Source organism: Phaethon aethereus, assembly GCF_964289735.1.
Source record: "Phaethon aethereus genome assembly, chromosome: 18".
Classification (NCBI taxonomy): domain Eukaryota; kingdom Metazoa; phylum Chordata; class Aves; order Phaethontiformes; family Phaethontidae; genus Phaethon; species Phaethon aethereus.
In genome coordinates, this window is record NC_138594.1 from 14,233,808 (window position 1) to 14,252,629 (window position 18,822).

General features: G+C 42.2%; 1 protein-coding gene across 1 annotated transcript in view; it reads right to left on the reverse strand.

The window, feature by feature from the left end:
- Positions 1–430: 430 nt before the first annotated feature.
- FASN (fatty acid synthase) overlaps positions 431–18,822 on the reverse strand; it is a gene marked incomplete at its 3' end in the record, with an annotated part of 37,842 nt that continues 19,450 nt past the window's right edge. Inside the window, exons 21-42 of the mRNA XM_082008310.1 lie at positions 17,827–18,137; positions 17,287–17,676; positions 15,105–15,269; positions 14,791–14,909; positions 14,530–14,684; positions 14,054–14,257; positions 12,935–13,085; positions 12,253–12,431; positions 11,570–11,689; positions 11,300–11,422; positions 8,993–9,216; positions 8,504–8,705; positions 7,294–7,445; positions 6,713–6,804; positions 6,418–6,569; positions 5,887–6,129; positions 4,171–4,359; positions 3,431–3,658; positions 2,753–2,973; positions 2,052–2,150; positions 1,673–1,924; positions 431–568 (exon numbers count right to left, since the gene is read on the reverse strand). Of these exons, the coding sequence (XP_081864436.1) occupies positions 431–568; positions 1,673–1,924; positions 2,052–2,150; positions 2,753–2,973; positions 3,431–3,658; positions 4,171–4,359; positions 5,887–6,129; positions 6,418–6,569; positions 6,713–6,804; positions 7,294–7,445; positions 8,504–8,705; positions 8,993–9,216; positions 11,300–11,422; positions 11,570–11,689; positions 12,253–12,431; positions 12,935–13,085; positions 14,054–14,257; positions 14,530–14,684; positions 14,791–14,909; positions 15,105–15,269; positions 17,287–17,676; positions 17,827–18,137 (4,109 nt within the window). The remainder of the gene's footprint in view (positions 569–1,672; positions 1,925–2,051; positions 2,151–2,752; positions 2,974–3,430; positions 3,659–4,170; positions 4,360–5,886; positions 6,130–6,417; positions 6,570–6,712; positions 6,805–7,293; positions 7,446–8,503; positions 8,706–8,992; positions 9,217–11,299; positions 11,423–11,569; positions 11,690–12,252; positions 12,432–12,934; positions 13,086–14,053; positions 14,258–14,529; positions 14,685–14,790; positions 14,910–15,104; positions 15,270–17,286; positions 17,677–17,826; positions 18,138–18,822) is intronic.

The window sequence follows — 18,822 nt, forward strand, 5'->3', positions numbered from 1 at the left end:
TCACTGGGCTTGGTCAACAAGTGCTATCACATACCCTTTGGAATACTGTTAAGACAAAACAATGTAGAGCAAAACAAAATCTACTCCTAAATTTGTTTTTTATACTGCCAAGGGTGTAGGAAGCAACCATTGGTGGGGAACCCTCAACGCAGTGCAGTGACAAGAGTCACAGCACTAGAGTAACACAGACAGGGATACTCGGGGAAAACAAAGCACAGGAAGGGAAGAAGGAGCAAGAACCCATAAAAGTTGGGAAAGTAAGATATGAGCAAGAAAGAGAGAAAGAAAGACCAATCAAGTTCAGCTGGACTTCCCAGTTCCGGCAGCAGAGCAGATGAGATGTTGAACAACAGGAAGAGTTCCTTGGGGTCTGTCATAACAAGGAATGTTGTTGGCATTTTCTTCACCATTGACAGTAAGTAAGCAGAAGTTAACCCTCTCTGACACTGACACGTGGCTCTGCCAGTGAGCTGTGGATGATCCCAATAATTGATTCGACGCCATCTCCCTCCAATAAGGTGCGGTGATCCCCTTCAATAATATGGACAGATACTTTCCCATCGCATACCTGCACAGATACAAAAAAGGAAGACTTTACATTCACAGTTTAAAACCAGATGGTCATCTATCTGTTTTGGATTTGTCAGTCTTTTAAGTTACTCATAGTTTACACCAACGTCTCCATTAAACTCAGTTGAAAACAGCACTAGTTTTACACTGACACATTTTGAAAGGTCAGCTGCAGGGCATTGTTTGGAACCAGTGTTTTAAAGCACGATAGTTTGACAGCTTGGCAGGTGATCCACTCAAACAAGCTGGGCAGCAAGCCAACCAACCTGATACTAACAGAATAATTTACCTACAATATCAGAGAATGAATGATGAAGTAGCTACTTCCAAGATAGCACCCCCCAGCTCCACCTAATCTTTCTCCTACCAGCAAGAATCTTCCTTTAAGGTCATTATGTAACTAGTAACATACAAGTTAGCCTGGAATCAATAATGAATGTAAGCTAGAAGTCTGAAGGAATAGGAGATGCCAGAAGCAGGAAAGTAATTCTGAAGATCACTTCCTTTTCCTTGGTATCTGTACCATAATGTAAGACACTTAACCCTTTTATGTGAACAGGGGCTAAGGAACAGTGACCTTATCTGGACTACAGGCCAAAACCCTACGTTTTTTAGGCTCAAAAGAAACCCACATACTAACTTCTAAGTGGTCCACAAAAGGTAACTAAGAAAAAGCCGCCTCTATTGTCAGAAGGCTGACACTCGCTCTTCAAAAGTCTGCCCTCATGCAGTAGACAAGCTTCAGGGGTCTACAGTGAAAGACGGAGACTAGAAGTTACTTCTGTCAAGTTACTCTCTTTTAACATCTTTATTATCTAAAGTCTATCTAGAGAGCTGTAAGAATTAGCTATAGAAAACACTGACTTATCCAAGTAGAGGCTAGACCTTCTTCTGGCCCTCACTACCCTGAGAAAACGCCTGGAACTCATTTGATTTTGGGGACTTTTAATTCTTGCTACAGAATGATAGCTGCAGAATGATAATTTCTTTCAGGTTGGTTTTGTCCTTCTCCCTCAGTAAGGATGATTTTTCCATGCTTTTTTCTTTTGCACCCTCAAATATCAGGAGAACCTCAAAAATCATCAGTGGGCCTCAGACTGACCTCTGAGAGCCTGTAGTCTCCACCCAGACCTTCTTCATATTCATTGTGAGACTTTGCCCGCATCAGTGTCACATTCCCATGATACTTGGACTCCGGTATATACTTGTCAGCAGCCTTCAGTTTATGGTAAAAGGAAGCAGCAGCAAAGCTGAGTGCTTCACGATTGATGTTTGTATGAATCTGAGTTATCAGGTCTGCAGCAGCGTTCACACGAGCCTCCAGATCTTTCAATGGCAGAAGAACCTCCAGCAGCTGGAAATATTAACATTTTTCTTCCCATTAGTCTCAATATCTGAGAATTTGTCTCTGTTAAACAAAAAAACCCACACCCCTTTTGTGCAACCTAAAGAGATATAAAAAAAGACAAAAAACACATTACCTTCTTGTATTCAATGCCTGTAAATTGCTGAACAAAGGCACACAATGCTTCGGTCTCCAATGCAGCCTCATTTCCTTGGGTCAGCTTGGCTCTGTAGCTCTGGAAAAAGAGAAGAATAAAATGTGAACATGAGAAGAATATGCCTGACCTTGAACGTTAAGACAAAAACAATTACAGACAAAGCGCTTTGAACTGGGGAAAAGGGAGGGGGGAAAAAACCAAAAAAAGATAGACTCAAGCTTAGGGTGGGGGAAGAAAATCCCTTGAGGACAGATTAGAAAGCAAATCCACAGGTAGCAACTGCCAAGAGCCTAGTATCCTCTAGAAAGAACAATTAAGATGGAAAGGAAGGCTTAAGCAAGGTTTCCTAGCACGCCTACAAGAGGATCTCATCTTGCAGGCTCCAGGATCTTCCAGAAGACATACTAATATTATTATTTACCATAGCAAGAGCAACATTTGTGTCCCAGCACTTGACAGTTAATGAAGACCAACTCCATATGCTTCCACCCTTCAGCCATTCCTAAGCATCTACTGCCTACAGCTGTCTCCCAACTCCTCTGTCAAGCAAAGTCTGTCAGCTTTGCAGATGGCTCATATCTAGAATAGTAAGCTCCCTGAACAGGAGCCCTGATGACACAGGATGACCCCCAGACAGAAGATTTTTTTTTTTTTTTTTTTTTGGTATCTTATCTACACACCTGAGTGTATGCTGCCACAAAGGAATGAGATCCATCAAAGAGGAAGAGACTGTTGAATGCATGGGAAGCATTTTGTTGTGCTTGGAGTTGGGAGCACATTTCAAAGGCTACACAGGCACCGAAAGAATATCCAGCAATGCGGTAAGGTCCTTCAGGCTGTATCTGCTTCATACAGTCAATGTAATAGGCTGCCAGGCTCTGTATGCTGTCCAAGGGAGCAGCTAGAACATGGAAGTGAATTAGAAATAAACTCCGGTGAAAAGACACTGGCAGAGACAACTATGTTTTCATGAGCTCAGAAACAACCCTGTTGGAAACATCCAGGTTATTTTGAAGGCAAGTTTCTAAATTATGGTTAGCAACTTCATTTTGGACAAGGAGTATGTTCCTGCTTTCCCAAAGCAGGCAGAACAGCATGCCTGGTTCTTCTGCATGCTTATTTGGTGGCAGGGACTCAATGCAACATCCAATTGTTCCATTTCCCCATACATAAGCTCCTCAATCTAACCTAATACTTCTCTTGTTACCTGGGGACATCTGACATGACCCTATGCAGACTATAAGTACTGATGCTTGATCCTCCAAGCTTAAGAGTCTAGAAACAAAGTTCCCTCTCTAAGGCGACTAAAATTCAGGATGTTATGTTTACAAATTCAAGATGCTGAAGAACTGAGATACCTTTTGTGCACTGGAGCCCATAGCAAGGTATATGAAGTCTGGAGGCAAGAGTGTAGAAAACTGCAATGGATCCTTCAATGGGGTGAACAAGGAAAAGAGGGCGCTCTGTGCTCTGAACATCATTGAGACGGGTGATGGTTGGCCCTTCTGGGTTCACCAACAAGTTGTTCAAATCTAGTTTCGGAGGTTCGCCTGGGCCTGTCTTCATCAGTTGGGATAGCTTCAGGTCTTTGAAGGGAAGCACACCAGACAAACGCAATTACATTCAATCTTGGTCTTGTAGCCGTAATCCTAAAGGAGAATCTCAGGGCTGCTCTGGTTTAGCCTATGGGCTCACTAAATCCTTAGGGCACACACATAGAGATCTTCCTATTGCCAGTTGCTCTGCAGCAACTGCATATGCTTTTAGCTTACACTAAGCATGACATTACATTGTTTATTCCTCAGACAGGTAAAAGGTCTTAAATTACAACCTGCACACAGCTGCATAAGAGTACTCATGCAGGCAGATGCTAGCCAGGTAAGAAAGCCATTTTCACCCTCTTTCTTATACCCTGCCCCCAGAACTGATAGGCCTGACTCAACGGTCAATGCACTTCAGTGACATGTCTGTCACTTAAAAGCCTTTCAGCTATAACCTTATTTCATGATCTTATGTCACTAGGGATGAAAGCAAGAGATTGGGAGCTTAATTGTTTGGACTCAAGTGACTGGCAGCAACCCTGATCCAGACACTATACCCTCTGCTGTCCCAGACTTGGAAGAAAGTTCACGCAGTTTGTTGATTGTAAGGAGTCGAATTTCTCTCATGGTCATAACGATGTCATAGTCTCTCTCGAGTGTCTGGCGCACCTCCACACCCATCAAGGAGTCCAAGCCCAAGTCTGCCAAGGAACTCTCAGCATTCAGACTACTCACATCACGGACACCTAAGAAAAAACAGCACACAAACAAAAGGCCCATTTCTTTTCAGCTCTAGGCCTCTCTAGCAGTCTTCTCAGCTTCCTTCTTTCTCCTAAAACCTGAATAAGCTGCAGCTACCAAGAATTACCTTTCACAACCATCTAATGCTTTCACAAGTCACCTCTTCTACAACCCAATCTGGTCACAGGGGATCTAGTCTTTAGAGTACGTGTTAAATGTGCACAGCTCAATGACCCAGGATACATCAGTCCCAGCTAAATAGCTGTGAACATTATCACTTCAGCTCTAGACCAAGTTCACAACAGTCAGCTAGAGTAATTTCACATACTGGAGGCTCTAACTGAAACTGTAGTCTTAGACCTAGTGCAACTAATCCTCAGCTACAACATGAGATGAAAAGTTATCAGTGTCAATGATGGTTGATTGCAACACTTGATGCCTATCACACTGGAGGAGGAGGAGACTCCTCTAGTCTTCATCGCCTCCTTCCCTTCAATTTTCACACTGTTCAAGTCTCTCATCCTTTCCTTACCTGTAAAAGGCTTCTTATAATAACATTTGCATCTACAGCTCTTCCTCCCCTCCTCCACGTTGTGCTGCCCCATGCTGGACCCTTCCCACCATTAGCCTTCTTACTAGCTTCTCCCTTTGCTGTCTTCACACACTCTCCCCTTCCAAACTAACCCTACAGCTGGTACAATTTCCCAGACACTTTCCTATGACTTCTAAAAGCCATGTCTGTTCTCTTGAGGTCAGATTTGCTGTCACTTACTGCACACCAATTCCTTAAGTAATACTCAGGAGACTGCTTTCTACCAAAAGAGATACTGATGTAAATTAAAGTACACACTTTTGTCAGAAGTACACACTTCTGTCTGCAAAAGAGACAACTGAAGTGCGACACAGTAGAGTTGACACATTATTCGCTTTCAACACAAGAACAGGGGACACAATGGTAAAAGGAAGCAGGTTCAGAACAGACAAGGAGGACATGGCATTTCTTGCAGTGCATAGTTAAGCTATGGTTACTAGATATTCACATGGGATGACAGAAAGAGCTGATAAGAGAATGCACTACCAGTTAGTTACTAAGTACATGAAAGCTACTTTTTGCGGCATGGAGGTATCCCTGAGGCAGACATTTGAAAGCTGGAAGAGTACTCAGAAAGTATTTGCTCAATTATGTGCTGTCCCAGAATTTTGCTCTTGGGGGCTGTTCCTGTTGATCCTCCATTTGAAGAAAGGCACGAGTCCACTCTAAACAAAACCCAAGACACCGAAGTATGTGTGTGCATGTATGTAAACACACTAGGGGAGAAAAGCCCACACTGAAGAAACAAATTGATTATAGGAGTTAAAGAGCAGTGTAAAGGAAAAAATAAACAAACAAACAGTCCCACACCACCACCACACCCACACCACAGGAAATCAGGAGGAGATGCTGAACAGAGCACCTACAGCAGCATCACTGCTTTCCAAAAGCATTGAGATGGTAGATGCTACCCAGCAGTGCTTGTCTGTAGAGCACTTACCCAGGATGTGAGCAACAGCTTCCAGAAGATCCCGCTGACTGCCTCCTTCAGTTTTCACAGATACCTTCTCTGCTAGAACAAAACTGGACATGACAGGATGAGGTTGATTCAGGAAGATATCAAGCACCTCCAGGCATGAGCTGATTTGCTGGGGAATGGTTCCCCCAACCACAACCTCTCTGTTTCCCATTGTCTTCAGAAGGATACCCACATCACCAATGGCTCCCCACTGGATTGCCAGGCCTGGAGGAGAAATCAGAAGAAAGAACACACTAGGCAACTAACTTAAAGCACATGGTAGCAACAAAAGGGAGTAAAGAAACAGCTAAGCGAAGGCCTGCATTTCCTTTGTACTGTCAAATGGTCAGCTTTCATTCACACATTAATGACTCCAGGTAACAGCTAGGAGAGGAAACAGCTTTCAACATTCATTGTTGTTCCAGACAAGCGCACAAAGTTTCTCGTGAGCTGGTTCTCCTCTGGATGTCTGGTGGGGTAGATTATTCTGCGCAGTGAGTAAAGTCATCTTACCTGGGAGTCCATCATGATGTCGCTGCTCACAGATACGCTCCATGGTAGAATTGGCAAAGCCATAATTACTTTGCCCAGCATTTCCTCTTCCACAGCTTACAGAGGAGAACACAACGAAATAGTCCAGGTCTGGACACTTTTTACGAGTCACCCTTGGAGCAGAGCAGGAGAGAGAAACCCCATCAGAAAACCCTGCTAACTATGTGTTACTTGCTAGTGCAAGACTAATGACTAAGTTTGATCAGCTCTGTGACCATAAAAGCAGTTCATACTCGTCCCTTCTACTGACACTTACCAATCCAAATGAAGGGTGCCTGAATACTTGGGCTTGTTGACCTCCCAGAAGAATTCCGGGGTCTGATTTTCAATCATGCCATCTCTAAGGACCTAGGGGCGGGGGGGGGGGGGGGAAGGGGGAAAAAGGTGTAGTTTCAGTATCTCCAGTTTCTCCATTTAAATTTGTCCTGTGGTTTGAGATATGAGAGGATGTCACTACACAATGCATTTTTGCAGCTTTACAGTACAGACATAACCTGAACATCTTGAAATATGACAAGGACAACATGGGTTTTGGTAAGTCTGCTTTTTTCAGTACTGCCACTGCAGCCTCCAACTGTCAAGTTCTGTATGAGATTTTTCTTGTCCCCAGGGGTAACATTCAGCTTATCCCAGAACTCAGCTTGCTGACCATATACTGTTGCTTCCCAGGTAAAGGGACAAGATCCATAAGGCTTTAGTGACCAAGTAAGGCCAAAGCAAAGTGTCCTTTGAAACAGAGAGGCAATCTAAAACTGTATGAAGCCTGACTGCCCTCAGTAAAAAAGCAACTTGAATGGTTGCTGTTTCTTACGAGTCCTAAGCATTTTTGTCACTTACCACAGCCAAATTAAAGATGCCTCCAACTGGGCCAAGCTGCAAAGCTTCTTCTATCAATAGCTGTGTTCCTTCTAGTGTTCCAATATCACTGGTAGATACCAACACTTGGATTCCCAGTGCCTTCCACTCTCTGACACGTTTAGCCTGGTAGCCTACAAAAAACAAAAGGTGAACCATGCCTGGGATGAAGCATTCAAACCGTAAGGCTTTGGTTAACCTGCTTCTTAAGCTTTTCTGGCTAGACAGGGACTGAATAGCTAAATAATTCCTGATTCAACTGCAAGAGAAATCGGGACAAAACTTGAATAGCAGATAGAAAATCACTTAAATTTCAGAAATATTCTAAATAGATCAAAATGGAGAACAGACTCAGGAGACTGTAACTGGAGGCCAGTTAGAAAAAGTACAACAGTGAAGGGAGGTTAACAAGAATTTGGGTACTGAGACAAGAAAGAATGGCTAGATTAGAGCAAGGCAACAGATTATAGTAGCACAACCAGAACTTGAGAAGTAGGTGTACTTGTACTTGATCTATGTGTTTGCACAAGTGGTGCAGTTGTGAACTTGCCAATAGAAAGAAGAAATCTGTAGAGAGAGAGAGAAAAGTTTTGTCATGACTGAATTTGTATGAGGAAACACTGAAGGCTACCAGTGATATGAGTATCAATGCCGTGATTGTAATCAAACTAATGGCTTAAAACCAAGTAAAAATGCTTACTGATGTTATCAGATAGTAGGGCACATGTTTATAGATGAGCTCTGGAGGAGCAAGAGCAAGCATCCACACATATAACTTGAGGGACAGAGTATCTTTAGCAAGGAGTTTATAGGCCCTTCCTTGTGGCATGTGATCCACCATGCTACAGCCACTGGACAAGTCAGTGAGGTAGCTGGATACAGACTTTGTAGAGGGGGTAAAGGTAGAAGCAAGGCTACAGAAAAAATCCTGGGTAAAGGAGAAAACGGGTTGACAGAATTAGGAAGCATAAAAAAGAGGAAAGAAGTAATCAGAAAACAGGTCAAGTTAAAAGATACTTCCTCCTTTAGAATAGAGGACAAGCTTGTTTGAAGTGAGAGAATACATAAATGAGAGGAAAGAAAAGTCATCAAGACATTGTTGTTTGCTGACAGAACACTTAAAAATGGAGAGAAACTACAAATTGAGGTCTGTTGAAAGGCAGTCATGTTCCCTGTTCCGTTTTTTGCTTACCAGTTCGTATGCCAGAACGAGATGTCAGTATAAGCTTCTGTGCTCCTCTCTCAACTAGCCACTGTGCCAACTCAAGCCCAAATCCTCCTAGGCCCCCTGTGATGATGTAAGACTTGGTAGGTGGACAGGAGGTTCGGGAGATGGCAGAGATTTTAACTGGTTCAAACCTTCTTAAAGAATATTCCTTTTCCTCTTCTTGGACCTTCCCCCACACACAAAAGAAAAAAAAAGTAGTTAAGATTGGATACACAATGCATTTCTTATCTTTCCATGCTATGGTCGTCTAATCAATGGGAATGAACCTTGTAAAATCAGAGTGACTGACTTGACAGTTTAGACTTGACATTTATTACAGCGTGACCAGGAAAAACAATAACCCTGTGCTGTCCTAGTTATACAACTTCAACTTGAATTGGATCAAATTATCCAATATAATCACTTACAGAGAATAACAGATGCATTAGAGAATCAAAGTCATTATCTCATTACCTTGATCATAACTTTGCCAATATGTTTTCCCTGTGCCATGAACCTGAAGGCAGCTTCTACCTCTTCTTTGTTGAAGACTGTACTCCTCAGGGGCTTTACCACACCATCTTTTATGCCTTTCTTCAACAACTCTGATACTACTTCCCACTCTTGGTTCCCCTGCTCAAAGATTGCATCTAACAGGATCCCATGAAATGCCACATTCTTGAGGAAGAGAGACATTCCTAGAAAAAGCAACTTGGTTATGACCTGATGCTGCTGACATTTCAAAACAGAGTCTATCTTCTGCTTCAGAAACATTTCTGTGTAGGTCAGTAGTGTAAGACTGAGGAGTAAAGCAGTCATTAGCTGCTAGAATTCTACATTTTCCAAACTTCTTGCATATACTTTCTAAATGCTATCTTAATTAGGTTGTTCTCTTACAAGCGGACCAGTTTAACAGAAACTCCACTCATAAAAATTGTGTGTCAAGATGACAAGCTGTATCATCGTCAGTCTCCTATTAAAAACTACATTTTGTGTCTAGTGACAGCTAAGTTAGAGTCACAGAGGAGCTAAAATCTCATGTACATGTTGTCCATCTCCACAGGAAACACTTCCTCATAGAAAGTTTTCCATGGTGCTAGCATCTTTCAAAATTAATAGAGCAAGGAAGGAGACTGTCAACACTTGCTATATGCAATCATTCTACAACAGAACATTCTATCATTTTTCCACTAACACCACATTATAACACTTGAGTTTGTTTTCCCATCCGAGAGAAATTAGGTTAATCTTGCCCCTGTGCCATCAAAAACTAGGAGGTGCTGCTGACTCTTGAGGGACAAGAGGCGTTGCAGAGGGGTCTGGATAGACTGGAATACTGGGCAATCATCAACAACAATGAAATTTATCAAGAACAAATGCCAGATTCTGCACCTGAGACCTAGTAATGTCAGATACAAGTATAAATTGGGAGAGGAGTGGCTGGAGAGCAGCTCTGCAGAAAGGGATCTGGGCGTGCTGGTTGACAGCAGGCTCAAGAGGAGCCAGCAGTGTGCCCTGGCAGCCAAGAGGGCAAACCGCATCCTGGGGTGTGTCAAACACAGCATAAGCAGACAGTCAAGAGAGGTGATTAACCTGCTGTGTTTAGTATTGGTGAGGCCTCACCTTGGGTACTATGTGCAGTTCTGGGCCCCTCAATTTAAAAAGGACGTGAATGTCCTCGAATGCATCCAGACAAGGGGAAAACAGCTGGTGAAATCGCTGGAAGGCATGTCCTGTGAGGAGCAGCTAAGGACTTTGGGTTTGTCTAGTCTGCAGAAAAGGAGTCTGAGGGCCGACCTCATTGCTCTCTGCAGCTTCCTAAGGAGCAGATATGGAGAGAAGTGCTGATCTCTTCTCGCTGGTACCCAGTGATAGGACGTGTGGAAATGGCTCAAAGCTGCATCAGGGGAGGTTTAGACTAGATATTAGGGAACATTTCTTTACTGAAAGTGTGGTCAAACACTGGAACGGACTTCATAGAGAGGTGGTTGATGTGCCATGCCTGTTGGTGTTTAACGGGCATTTGGAGAATGCCCTTAAATAATATGCTTTAGTCTTTGGTCAGCCCTGAAGTGGTCAGGCAGTGGGACTAGATGATTGTTGCAGGTCCCTTCCAACTGGAACTATCATAGTCTATTCAAAATGGCACAGAAATTCAGTGAACCAACAAATTAAGCTTCTCTCAAGATCAGGTTCTCTGTAGTTATCTGAAAAATACCAATTACTTTCACTCTACAAATGATCAGGTTTAAGGGCAAAATTGCAGCTTGCATAGCTACGACCTTCATTTGTGAAGTTTTACAGTGCACTCATCTATGACAAATGGATATGTTACATCCCAAAAAGTTTCTAAGTCCAACAGGTCTATGAAACTACAGGCCAATAGACACAGTGCCATGTGAAATGAATGCTGCTTCTTACTACCTTCCTATCCAAATGCTTTGTGGGCAACTGTCATGGTTTAACCCCACCCAGCAACTAAGCACCAGGCAGCCACATGTTGCATGTCCTATACCAATTTTAAAGAAAGACTTCGAGGAAGATAACGTAATTATTTTGCATGTTTTATGCAGGCTTCCGGAAAAATGCTGAGTGCCATGCTTCCCCAAGAAGGTATTTGTTGAAAAGACTACATAAATTGTTAGAGATAAAAGTGAAACAAGTATTCCAGCTAAAAGCTTTTCTAGATTTGGATATGAGTCTGTGTTAAGATAGTATATAGGTTGTGCTGTCATGCTTGCTTAAACCTCATGAGATGTATTTCCCGATGCCCCATTTTACCAAGCTGACTGTTGTTAGACAGATCAAATTTGCCAATTTCCAAAAAGCGCCCATGTCGAGCAAGACAACGCAAACTGGCTTGGAGCTTCTCTTCTGCCAAGGAATTTAACACGAGGTTGACACCTGCAGAGAAAGGAGAAGCAACTATTTAATAAACTCAACTCTGCCAAGATCCTAACCCTGTTTTTTAGTGACTCATTTTGTCTTTAGAAAGTGCAACTGCATAATGTGGCATAGCTGACAGAAGGAGAAAGCATTCCTTGAACTTACCTTTTCCATTGGTAACTCGCAGTATGTGTTGCTCAAAGGTAGTATTTCGGGAGCTGGCAAAGCTATCAGCATCCAGCTGTGGAAATCTTGCTTGGAGATATTCGCGTTTCTCAGTGGAGCCTGGAAGTAGAAGACAGGTTGAATGATGCCAGTACTCTTAATGTTAATTTTTTAATGATTAAACAGCGCATTTTCATCTGCACATCTTTTTCCAAGGACTGTAAGTCTGAGCAACCAACAAGCACTTGCTTCAAAGCTCTCAGGCTCTCAAGGTGTCAAACCTTAGGACAAAGGCTGTCTAGTTGTTACTGCTCTCTATGAGATAGAGCGAGGACCAGAAACAGACCAAGCCTTACAATGGATAGACGTTCTTTGATCACATTACTGAATTTAAAATGAACAAGCCTTGATCCTCCTCCATCCTTTTGACTATATAGAGGTAGATAAGTTTGCCTATGCTGTGGAAGTTTCAAGCGCATAGTCAGTAGCTGTATTTACCATGTATCTTGTTTTCAGTCTAGAAACTAGATCAACGTTACAGGAGATCACTTTGGGGGAAAAAGTAAAAAGTATATATAAAAATACATATTTATGTATATAAGACACATAGACACACCCATTTCCTCTCTCAATTTATTAGACCTATTCCTCCTCTTTCCTCTCCCCAGGCCCTCAGTACTTACCTACAGTAGCAAAGACACGGCAGCCCATGCTCAGGGCAATGGCAATGGCTGCTTGGCCCACACCTCCTGAGCCAGAATGAATAAGGATGCTCTCACCCTTCTTCATACCACCTCGAACCACCAAAGCATAATAAGCAGTGGCATAAACCACAGGCACTGAAGCTGCTTCTTCCAGAGTCCTAAGCAGCAAAGTGAGAGAGAAGGTATCTTTAGCCTTGGAAAAAGCCTACTAGATTCTTCTGATGAAATTTGCTTTTCTGCAACAGAAAGGTTAAACTGCCAAGATAGACCAAAAAGTATAAATGATTCTCAGTTATACAGCAGACTACAAACAGCTGCCAAGCACAGTCAAGAGTTTCATCCTTCTGCAGAAATATTTCAGTAACTAACCAGTAATATAACCAACACCAAAATCCCAGTATATACTGAAACACGTGGAGCTAGGAGCCCAAGAAAGAGATGAGAACCTTGTGCAAGCCACAGTACAAAAACTAGCAGTCAACTCCTGCAATGAATCAAAGCCAAATCCTACAGCTGCTCAGGAGACCATAGCTGTTACAATTTCCCAGAGGGGACTCTACCCACTGTGCAGTCCTCTGGCCTGATCAGGGCTGTCATCAGCCTCGGGCAGGAAGGCAAATCTTAATCACATACACAAACCAGAAAACAGAAGTTGACCTACCAGTTTTTAGGCACCTCCCATAGAAACATCTTGTCACAGTCTACAACTGTAGCCAGCCCCTTCGCTGGCAGCAATCCCATCACCCTTCTTCCAGCCAGGTCCCGTCCTGAGAATTCCATGCCCAGCATGCACTGCTGCAAAGCCCAGTTACCTGAAAGAAAGTTAGCATCTTTTACAATGGAAATTTCTCTTCTAAAATCCCTCGGTCAGGAATTTACTACAACAGTAGTCCCTGAAAGTTGGAATTCCAGAGAGACAGAAAAACTGCTGGGATTTGTCTACTATGTACACAGTTCATAAGTCACCATAGTTAGTTTCTCATTACAAGAGTAGCAGAAAAGGGCTTGGTTTCATTAAATCTTACTCTTTATCCTTGATGATATTGCTTTAGTTTCCACCTGAGAAATTTCACGGTAACATCCTGTTTCAGAGGCAATTTTGTTCCTCTTTGAAAAAGAATGGTACATAAACTAGAAAGGATGATCACAGCAAAAATAGCTTTACGGTGAAACCTTAATTTTTGCCAACACCCATTTGAGGCAGACTAATCGAAACCCAGCTCTAGTCAAGTTGCCCATAAGTATCTCCAAACGCATTTTCTACATGCTCCGCCCCCCTCTCCTTTAAATGGAACTTTAAAATCATTTAATAGATATTACATTAATTCTTAACTCACAGTGAGGCAAGATATTATCACCTGAATTCTGTAGACAGGAGATTACTTCACCTTGCATTTTTCTCCCCTAAGAGCAAAGCATGTCCAGTAGCATGGTAGCATGAAACTTCAATGCTCTTGGTTGCCCATCTCTGGAACATTCATCAAGTTGTTCCACCTCACGCTTGGTATCTATTGCAATGGGGCTAGTAGTGTTTCCTCACAGCAAGGTTTATTAATTTTGCCATATGAAAAAAGGGACTGTAAGTAGAACTTACATGGTTTTGGTGTACAGCAAAAACCCTGCAGCAGGGCTATACTTCCTTTTCAAAAATATGCTTTCTTGCTAAACAAAAAATTATATACACTTTAGCCAGTCATAACTAGTGTTCAGGAGATTATGTGAATAAATTCTAGAACAGTAATACATAAATACATTTTCTTCTAGAGTAATTTTAACTCACCAGGGATAGCATCTGGAGAAAGCTTTCCCGTGGCCAGCATAATGTCCCGGAAGTTGAGAGATGCATAATAGACTTTGCAGAGTTGAACATTGGGATTAGTTGCATGGAAGTGTCGAAGTGGGGAGACAATCCAACGCAGAGATGAGAGATCTCCACGAGTCAAGACATTTACATAGGCATATTCTGTCAACTCCTGAGGTTGTGCTGCAAATGAAGGAACAATAAAAACTTTACATATATTAACACAGGCACACACTTTCCAGAATGAGTAAATTCCTTGTGTAATTAATTCCTAAGCTCATCCCTCCTCCTGGCACCAGAGCATATTCACTCTGAGCCAAAGCAGACGACTTCCAAATTATCCATCAAAAATGATAATAAAAAATAATTGTAGGAACAATAGCTACTCATCTTCTATTTAAAGTCCATTCAAACTCAAGGCCCTGCAAGTGATCTTCAGGCCTCAAAGGAGTTACCTTGCTGCAATGGGAGATGCCTGAAGGAGCCCCACTTTCCATCACGATGCACATTCATCACCAGGTCCCTCTGAACAATCTTCTGCATCTCCAGGGAAGAAAGACTCGTGGGTGGGACAGCTGATGAAGGGTTCAAGTTGGAAATGAACACGCACCTAGGAGCCAAGAGTTGTCATTTTGTTTGTTTTGCAATACACCCGAAAAGAAGCTAACACAAAAATATCTCATCTCCAACTGTGACTCAAGGGCATGCTTATATACCTGATTCTGTGGCCTTCTGCTTCAAGGCGGAGGCAGTTCACCATTCCCAAAATTCCCGAGTTCCCACAACTGGTGGCAGTCAACCACACAGGCTGCTCCGATGGGCCAGCCAAGACCTCCTACAGGACAAACCCCAAACTGTTTTACAAGGAACCACAGAAAGGAAATAGCCCTCGTAAACTTAAGGTAAAGATTAAGAACTTATATTTTAAGAAAAGTAACTGAACACACACACACACTTCTTTTAACACTGCTAATTATCTCACTAAGAAAGTGCAATGAAATTCAGATATCCAGGACACAGGAATTCTTACCTTTAAGGATTCAACCCACTTATAATGGGTCTCATCTATTGGCAGAAAAACGGGTGTTTTGGCAGGGGCTTGCCGGCGACACAAGAAAATAACTGAGCCAAAGAATGATTTCTTCATGGCAACCAGGTTCAGCGAGGCTTTGCTGAATAAGCCCTCCCACTGTGCCTGTCAAATCAGGTAGAACAACAATTAAAACAGGAAAGTCAAAAGTCAATTAAAAAATACAAGTCACATCTATACTTCATGTTGAGTCTCCTCAAAGATGGCTTCACTAAGAACAACAGGCACTGTCCACCTCTTTCTTGATTTTGCTTGCAATCTTGGCATCTGTTCTGTATTGTCTCAGTATAAACATATATTTGATTAACACAACAGTATTTTATCCATGTCTAGACTATTCCTTCTTCACTAAAAGATCCTCAGAAAGCAGTAGTACAAGTATCTCGAAGCTCTGGATAGGGAGCTGTTCTTACCACACTACCTGGTGTGCAAAAAACAGAGCAGTGACCATGCTGTCAAATCCCATAGGGTATTTGAACGTGTCTAGAATTTAATTCCAGCAGTAAGTAAGGCATGCCTCCACAGACAAACACAGTGTAGAGATTCCAACATAGAAAATAACAGAAGTGGAAACACTGAGTTTAGATGTTACCAGTCTATGTCACATAAGCTCTGTCTGCACTAGAAAAAGTAAAGGGGGACAGAGGAAACATGAAAAACCAAGTCACCCAAATCCTTCAGCTGCAGGGGAGTGGGGAGAGGCAACCAATCACTAGCAGGGAAGAAGCACCTATACACCTAAGTTACATTGAAATAGCATTTCAGGAAAAAAAAAAAAAGAGAATGAAAATGCATGTATCGCATATCTAGAAAACACAACAGGCTCTACCTATCTGAAAGAAATAAAGATGACTGCAGGCTCTTAGAGAGCATCCATTTGCTTTTCATATAACAGACAAAAAACAGTGGGAGGTTTTTACAGTGCGATGCCTTATATCAAGGGTCCCTATCTAGAAAACTTTAATAACGATATTAAGTCCTGCCCACTCTCACCTGCTTAGTATCATTTTCTTTAGAGAAGGTGCATTCAACTCCTATGTATCTTATCCAAGGGATTTAAGCTACTGACACTTATGACAGATCTAGGTTTTTAAATTATCAGCTTCAGTAGCATCTCACAGTTGTCTTTTTCTCTCCCTCTTTACTGGGTAAGGTGCAAATCCAAAGAACTCACCCTTTCTTCTCAAATCTCCTTGAAAAATCTTTGCAGAAAGTGAAGGGCTAGGCTAGAATCCAGGTCATTGCAAAGTTCAAAATCCAACTATCACACTCCGGAATTACAAACAAAAAAAGTTAAACTATTAGAAGTGCTATTCTCTTATTCTAAAACAAGAGGCAAGAGGCCACAGCCCCTCAAATACAGAAGAATGCATATGTTCTGTAGAGGGGCAGTTTCCCATTACTGCTTAGTCTAACAGCTGACAAGAAAAGGTGATGTCCCAGTTCCCACCCTTACTCTAGCCACTCACTCTCCTCCTCTTGTGCCAGCATTGGAGTTAGTTCATCTGCATGATATACTCGTTTGCAGATATAAAACAGACACCCTGCCCCCCTGCCCTTCTGAGGGCTTATTTTGCTGCATCTCATTATGGGATTGGATAAAGTGGGGAGGAAGGGAAGGAAGGAAGACAAAAAAAAGCACAAGAGAAAAGCCTTCCTTTCTGGGAGCACTTCAACATTAGAAGATCTTAACTAGTTTGTAAAGTCTCACTCCCAGCAGCAATATCAAAATGAAGAGAGATATTCTGATATAGAAGCATTTTAGGATCCTACAGTGATAAAGCTGTACCCCACCCAACAATGCAGCACATTATTTTAGCTATAAAGGAATTGTCCTGGCTATTGTTTTCATACAGGTTATACAGACACACAAATGACAATGAATAATTTTCAATACATTATGAACGGCTTTCCTGACTGAACTCATAGTTTACTCTCACAACCTAATATGTGGAAATTCACAACTCCTCTCCTGAAGAAGTGTTTATTACATATGCCTGAAGAAGGCCTCAATGGAAAGTGATGCAAGTTATGTCTACTCAACATTCATCACAAGAGTGTCTGCAAGCAGCAGACTCCAGACTATCCACTGAGAAAGTACTTGTCCTTCCAGGAGGCCTACCTCATTCAGGAAGCTGTGTTTCTGCTGCAGATCTGGACTTGTAAGGAAACTGACAATTTCTCCAAGAGTTTCTCCTTTAAGAAGGGTGTGTAGCAACACAAACCCTCCTTCTTTCACTGCAGCTGCCAAATTGGAGAGGATTTCAATGGTGTTCCCTGAAACACTTGTTGAACAGTTGTAGACCACGAGGTCAGCATTGGTCAGATTTCCAGAGGGAAGGCTAGATGGATCCCACTGGCTAAAGAGAACTCCAGCATCTTGTAGCTCTGTCTCATTAGCTGAAAGAGTTTCCAAGATGAGGTCAGTGGCAATGTAGTCAACTTGCAACAGGGGCTGAGTATTCAGAATACTTTTGACACGAGAGAACAGACGTCCACTTCCTGCAAGAGCCTGTGAGAAAAGAAGGGGAAGGAAAAGGGGAAAAGAAGTTGAAACACGAATGATATCCAGGATTATAAGTGGAACAACAGAAGTATGCCATCAGGTTACTGAAAGGCCTAGAAACACTAGCTATGGTCCCATCCCAGGCTTCCGGCTAACCTCTACTATCTTCATCCTGTGACTGGTCATGTTCTCCAATGCCACATCCAGGCAAGTCTTCAGCTCTGAAGAATCTAGCAATCCATTGAGAAGAGGGTCATCCTGGAAGTGCGTTTTCTCTTGAGTCACGATCTGTTCCAGCTCAGAATGGAGGTTTCCATTCAGTTCCAGACGGCAGATTTCAGCAAGGATATGCTGAAGGCCGTTCTGTATGGGTGAGGACTCTGCAGCAGCCACTGTAGTTTCTAGTCCAGGGATGACTAGTTTGACCCCATGCACTGCCACCTTAGCCTTTAAGTTCTGGATCAGATCTATGGAATAGAAGGGGAAATGAAAGGAACAGCCAGATTTTCCAAAGATTTTTCTTTTCCTCTTTGCCTTCAGTTGCTATACCAGCTGATCAGCACCGCAAATTACAGCAACTTGTATCATTATCCTAGCCACAAAGATACAGTGCATGCTGCTATACATTCACATGATTATGTATTGTGCAGTAGTTGCAGTCCCCAAACAAGTAGGCTTTGTGGCAAGACAGTCTAAGACACGAAAATTACCTGTGGCAAGACTCTGACTGAAAGAAGGCAACTAACAGAAAACTTCAGACTGATTTAGGGAGTTGTGCAGGGAAATTATGGAAATTTCCACAGATACAAAAATACTAGAACCTTTTTTTTGCTTTATAACCAGATGGAATATAGCTCATCCTGACTAAGATCACGAACAGAATCATGAAAAATAAAACTACCACTAACAGCATATGTAAAAAACTTTGGGGACAGTATTTAGACACTGCAGAAAAAAAGAGAAATCTTTAAAATCTATTGCCAAATCAAAGGATAAATGTGAAGACACTTTACCAATATAGAGTAACAAAATTTCTGTCTCAAAGATATAGCAACTAGAGTAAAAACGTTCTTAAAAATAGCAATTTTTTTCCCTTTCATGAAAAGACACTTAAAGTGATAAGCTGAGATCACTGTACTAGGCTAACAGTTT